General features: G+C 36.9%; 1 protein-coding gene across 1 annotated transcript; it reads right to left on the bottom strand.

Moving 5' to 3' along the window:
* Positions 1 to 507: 507 nt before the first annotated feature.
* On the bottom strand, positions 508 to 1,913 carry LOC119771128. The gene is made up of 3 exons (XM_038266536.1): positions 1,778 to 1,913; positions 649 to 1,729; positions 508 to 512 (listed from the first exon to the last, which is right to left on the bottom strand). The coding sequence occupies exons 1-3, from the start codon at positions 1,898 to 1,900 to the stop codon at positions 508 to 510; spliced, it is 1,209 nt and encodes a 402-aa protein (XP_038122464.1). The 5' UTR covers positions 1,901 to 1,913.
* Positions 1,914 to 6,698: the final 4,785 nt, after the last annotated feature.

Below are 6,698 nucleotides of genomic sequence, written 5' to 3'. Positions count from 1 at the left end.
TAATCGAACTCATTAATGAAATGATAACAAAGTAATGTATATAAAGCAAGGTTATGAATCAACCAAAATCTAATACAACTTTTTGTACTATTCGAATGAAAATATTGTTCAGGAATTTAAAATAGTCACTTTTTGCGTTTTTTACGTTTTGTTCCTTTCCGTTCAGAGACACCCCTAAACGGACGGTATCTGCCGCATCCAGCACCACAAGTGTCCTCGTTCGAAATCTCCATGTCGTTTCGCATTTCGTCTTCAGTAGAAGGTCATTTCGTTTGCTGCACTCCACCAGCAACCTCTTTGATTGCCAGTCACCACGAACAGCACATCTCCTTCGAGTCCACAACACGACGGTTCGTGCTACTAGCCGCCATCGCGCTTTCTTGTCTTCGCTACACTGGGAACCGTGTTGAATGAGTATCTGTTTAAAATACAAATAAAATTGTTTTAGGAAATTTATAATGAAAACTGTAATAACAACTCTAAAACTCAGGACAGAAATCCAGCATATCAGCCTGTGAACAAAGCCAATGGACCTTGAAACAACAAGTAATTCATCACTATTGTGGATTTTTGATTGAGAATTAATGCAAACAATGCATGGAATCAAGATATTTTGATTTATTTTATGAAAATATATGCTAGGTATGCCCCAAGTTAAAGAGACTACCTCATTCACCACCCTTTCAAAAAGTTTCCATTGAAACCATTGAGTTTCCACATCTACTATCTGATCATCTGTCAAACACTTCTCTTGAAAAGTTTTAGTTTTAGGTATGCTATAGTTTAACTTGTTTATAATTTGCTTTTCATTCAATGTACCATTGCACACACAACTATTTGAAATTAAACTAAATTTCCATGACAGACAATCATCGTCTTGAATAAAATTAATGAACTGAATTGAACAAATGACCAACAAACTAAAATTATGGAATTCTCCATTCGTCACTTTCGTCAGCCCGCGAATAAGGTTTCTTAGCAAACAAATTGAGAAAACTAATCTCAAAAATATGAATAACACAATGACTATTGCCAAACTGTCCAGCAAACAATTACATTCAAGCAAACAAACCAACAGCTTTGGTTTGATGCTTTTAATAAGATTCCTGTCCAACACTTGTTGTTTCTCAATTGTGTACCAAATATGACTTTCCAAAAACAGATTTAATGATTTGGCATAGATGACTTGTAAACATTTCAATTTCCCGCTTTGCAAATATAGCGGTTTGCCAACTTTGTCATTTAACAACCAGCAATCGTCCACAAATTTTTGATCATGCCGACCACAAAAATCGTCAACAAAGCGATTGTCTAACTTTTTAGCACATCCTTTACTCAAAATCAAAATAAATTGCAAATTTGCAATGCTCGTCAAAATTTCAGTCATCAGTTCGTACAGAAACAACGAATTTTGTATAGCTTTAAACCCATTTTGGCAAACAATTATAGCAATCATAATCAAAAATATTATCATCAATTCAATGTTTTGCATATCATACTCGTTTTTCAAATTAGATTTACATAGCTTTAAACTCAAACTACTACCTTTTCGCCCTGACATCTCAGAAACTTCGTCAAATAATACTTTTTCAAAACAAACACTTTCCGAACTTTCTTGAAACATTCCCCAAATTGGGGTTAAAATCAAATTCTGAACATCATCAATACAACACTCAATTCCACAACCATCATTGCCAATCAACAGCTTTTTGTCCGAACTCTCACAGTTATCAAGATTTGCTTGATTCGAGTTAACATTAGTAAATAAACATTCCAAATCAAAATTGTCACTGTCTTCCCAATTTGAGGTATAATATAAATTTGCTGCTATTGCATTGCTTGAAATATTCCTTTTGGTATCAAAATTATGTTCAATCGAACCCACGTTATTTTCCAACATCACATCTTGTTTCACATCCAAAACATCGTCATACAAAAATGAATTATTCAAACCACTCACAACATTTTCTTCCCAATTTGGGGCACCTTCAAAACTCACGCTGACATCTGCTAAAAGTTCATTAAAACCTACATTCTCACATTCACCACCTTCCATGTTCTCATCATGTAAAAATCCAAAACCACAAAACAAATTTTCATCCCAATTCAGGGCATCAACACAATTTTCATCAATATTATAACAAGTTTTATCAAACAAATCGTTCAAATCAAAAATCGAATCATCCTCCCAGTTCGGGGTAAACAAACTTTTCAATTCAATGTCAGCATAACTATCATCATCAATTGGTATAGAAAATTTGCTGTCATTCAACAACCAACTATCATCAACTTCAAAATCAACCATTTGGTCCTCTATTTGTGTTTCATCCAGCTTAACATATGTTGTGTTCAAAACAGTAAAAATTTTCATGCATTGGTCGTTATTATCTTGAAAGTTTTCTATTTGGTTGAACATTTCCGCATTTGCGTACTCAATTTCACCACCTTCATTGCAGGAATAATCATCTGCAGTACTCTCACCCATGAAATTCACAAATTGTCTGTTAAAGTAATCAAGTTTGAAGCAATTTTGCTTAGAATGACCCATTTTCCCACAAAAATCACACGAAATTCTAGTCTGAGGATATCTCCTATCATAGCTTTTGTCAAAATACCTTTGTTGTTGTGTTTGGTTAGTGTAAACTTGAGAATCAGAATTGTAGTTTTTATAAGGCTGAAATCTGGAATTGTTTCGCCTTTCTGGAAAATTTTGCCCTTGCAACCCATCATTTTGTCTGTAATTTCCATACCGTGAAGACCCTTGTCTTTGTGTTGTTGTCTTTTGAATGTAATGAATTTGTTCTGGTGTAAAGTAACTGTACTGTCCCAATTGAGATCCTCCAGGTTGATTGTTTAACGCTTTAACGTTTTGTTTTGCTATGTTCCATGTTGTGATGAACTTGTCCATCTTGTCCAAAGTCAAACCTTCCTCCTTCAGCAAATTTTCTTTGAGATTCCCGTCAAGAAGACCCGCCAGGACCCTGTCCATAATGGCCACGTCCTTAAACGCCCCAAAACCACAGAATTCCGCCTGCATCTTGACCGCCTGCACGAAATCCTCATTGGATTCATCAGGTTGCTGGTTTCGCTGACTAAAACGAAAGCGTTGGACTAAGTCCGGCTCCGTTTTGTCCAATTTTTGTTTCAATTTTAACACAATATCAGCATAAGTGGCTTTATCCAGCTCATCTTTGCTGTAGTGCAGCTTTAATTGAGAAAAAAGAAACGGTCCGCAAATCGTCATGAAATGCGACTTTTGGCGATCAGCCGCAACTTGATTTGCGTGAAAGTTATAGGCCAATCGATCGGACCAGTCCGTAAATGACGTACCCTTTCTAAACATCTCAATAGAGGTAGCTAACCCGTTTGAACCCATGTCTTGGTATCAAAAATCAGGTAAAAAAAAGTTCAAACTTCAAATTTCCCAAAGAAAACAAAATAAAAGAAAAATACAAATATCTCAATTACTGCAAGTCCAGGGATCAATATAAAATAGCTTTTCACTCACCGATCCCTTCCCGGCCTTTGCCAGCGAAAATAACTCAACCTTCGCTGCAAAACTCGTCCAGCGACTCGCGCACCAGCACAGGAGTTCTCCGGCCCGCGGAACTGAAGTTTGCACTAATGAATTAGCAGAAACTCCACCTTGGTTATTCGGCCCACTAATGAAATAAAGAAGAAAACTCTCTTAAAATTTGAATAAAATTTAGACCTTTTGTTCTTCACGAACAAAAGAATCACACACACTTACGATCACACGGCAAAATGTTCAAATATTAGTACACCAAATGTCGATACAAAAATTCCTTAGTGATACTGCCTAGAATTTCACTTTTTTAAATATAAATGGCAAAAGAGCTTATTTGGCCCCAATCGCCCTTACCTTGTGATGCAGCTCTCAACGAACAAAAAGACCAACGCGCGCCGCGTCGTCGACCAGCCGGCGTCCAAAATGGCGTCCCGACCTTGAACTTGATCCAGAAATTTTCGCCAGCGACCGCCTTTCCGCCCTCTTTTGTTCTCCTCCTGCCGGTTCCGCCCGATTAGCACACCGAATCCACCGTCAGCGTTGCGCTCTGGAATGCCGCCAAACCACGGAGTTGCTTGCTGCTCACAATAGCCGTCCGATTCACCATAAAATAGCGCACCAATTTCAGCACCAAACGCCACCGAAACCAGAGAAAAAAAATCCCCACGGCAATTCACCGCTCGATGGCCGCCCGATTTGTTCCGTCGATGCCGAATGCTTGCCGCGTGCTGCTGATTCTTCACCTCACTCTCAGAACCACAAATCCGCCGGATATTTCCGCTAACTTCAACGAACGCTCCCCACAGAACGAGCCACAAAATGGTCGCTTAGTAAAAAAAAAATTACACCTTTATCCCATCCTCGTCGCCACTTAATATAACCGGGGAAAGCGTTGAAGTTGTGATTTGCGGAGCAGGAAAAGACGAGCTGTTATCAGTTGGAGTTTCAGCGTTGAAAGAGGCCGAATAGAGCACAAGCTCGTTTATTTAAGGTAATTTAGAGAACGCGCGTTACATGTATTTGTGCTGTCATTTGACTAGTACTCAAACGAGGGGTACTCAACATGTTTGAACTGACGACCTTCGGATTGCGAGTCCAACCGCCGCCAGCGATTCCACCGGAGCAGGCTTGGTTTGGTGTGTTGTTAGTACTTATGGCATGGAGACGACTCCTACACCTGGAATGACTTAACGGCCTAACAACCAAGGCCGGGGCCGACATTTTACTTCCTCATCCGATGGATGGTTGCAGCAGATGGGAATCGAACCCAGAATCATCCGCTTACAAAGCGGACGAATCCGCTTACGAAGCGGATTTTGGTGTATTTGGTGATTTTGGTACTTTTGGTGATTATAGTGATTTTGGTGAATTTGGTGATATTGGTCATTTTAATCATTTTGGTAATTTGGGTGAATTTGGTCATTTTGGTGATTATGATCATTTTGGTTATTTTGGTAATTTTGGTGATTTTGGTAATTTTGGTGAATTTGGTGATGTTGGTCATTTTGGTCAATTTGGTGATTTTGGCCATTTTGGTGATTTTGGTCATTTTGATGAATTTGGACATTTTTGTGATTTTGGTGATTTTGGTGATATTCGTTATTTTGGTGATATTGGTGTATTTGGTGATTTTGGAGCTTTTGGTGATTATAGTGATTTTGGTGAATTTGGTGATATTGGTCATTTTGGTCAATTTGGTGATTTTAGTTTTTATAGTGATTTTGGTCATTTTGGCCGATTTGGTGATTTTGGTGATTTTGGTCATTTTGGTGGTTTTGGTGATTTTGGTCATTTTGGTGATTATGATCATTTTGGTTATTTTGGTGATTTTGGTGTTTTTGGTGATTTTGGTGATTATAGTGATTTTGGTGAATTTAGTGATATTGGTCGTTTTGGTGAATTTGGTGATTTTGATGATTTTGGTCGTTTTGGTGATTTTGGTCATTTGGGTGATTTTGGTGGTTTTGGTTATTTTGGTGATTTTTGTTATTATGGTGATTTTGGTAATTTTGATGATTTTGGTAATTTTGGTAATTTTTGTGATTTGGATGATTTTGGTGATAATGGTCATTTTGGTCATTCAGGTCATTTTGGTGACAACGGCCATTTTGGTGATTTTGGTCATTCTAGTCGTTTTGGTGAATTTGGTGATTTTGATGATTTTGGACATTTTGGTGATTTTTATGATTTTGATCTTTTTGATGATTTTGGTGAATTTGGTCAATTTGATGATTTTGGTCATTTTGGTCATTTTTGTGATTTGGGTGATTTTGGACACTTTGGTCAATTTGGTGATTTTAGTCATTTTGGTCATTTTGATGATTATGGTAATTTTGGTGATTTTGGTCATTTTGATTATTTTGGTGGTTTTGGTCATTTTGGTGATTTTGGTGCTTTTTGGTGATTTTTGTCATTTAAGTCATTTTGGTGATTTTGGTCTTTTTGTGATTTTGGTGGTTTTGGTCATTTTGGTGATTTTGGTGCTTTTTGGTGATTGCTGTGATTTTGGTCATTTTGGTTATTTTGGTGATTTTGGACACTTTGGTCAATTTGGTGATTTTAGTCATTTTGGTCATTTTGGTGATTATGGTAATTTTTGTGATTTTGGTCATTTTGATTATTTTGGTGGTTTTGGTCATTTTGGTGCTTTTAGGTGATTGCTGTGATTTTGGTCATTTTGGTGATTTTGGTGATTTTGGTCATTTGGGTATTTTGGTCATTTTGGTGATTTTGGTGATTTTGGTCTTTTTGTGATTTTGGTCATTTTGGTGATTTTGGTCATTTTGGTGATTTTGGTGATTTTTGTCATTTTAGTCATTTTGGTGATTTTGGTGATTTTGGTAATTTTGATGTTTTTGGTCATTTTGGTGATTTTGGTATTTTTGTGATTTTGGTCTTTTTGTGATTTTGGTCAATTTGGTCATTTTGGTTAGTTTGGTGATTTGGGTGATTTTGGTGACTTTGGTAATTTTTGGTGATTATGATCATTTTCATGATTTTTGTGATTTTGGTGATTTTGGTCGTTTTGGTTATTTTGGTGCTTTTGGTGATTTTGGTGAATTGGGACACTTTGGTGAATTTGTTGATTTTGGTGTTTTTGATGGTTTTGTTCATTTTGATCATTTTTATCATTTTGGTCATTTTGGTCATTTGGCTTAATTTGGTCATT

Source organism: Culex quinquefasciatus, chromosome 1, assembly GCF_015732765.1.
Source record: "Culex quinquefasciatus strain JHB chromosome 1, VPISU_Cqui_1.0_pri_paternal, whole genome shotgun sequence".
Lineage (NCBI taxonomy): Eukaryota > Metazoa > Arthropoda > Insecta > Diptera > Culicidae > Culex > Culex quinquefasciatus.
The sequence above is the reverse complement of the archived record's forward strand: the minus strand, read 5'-3'. Positions and strand labels throughout refer to the sequence as shown.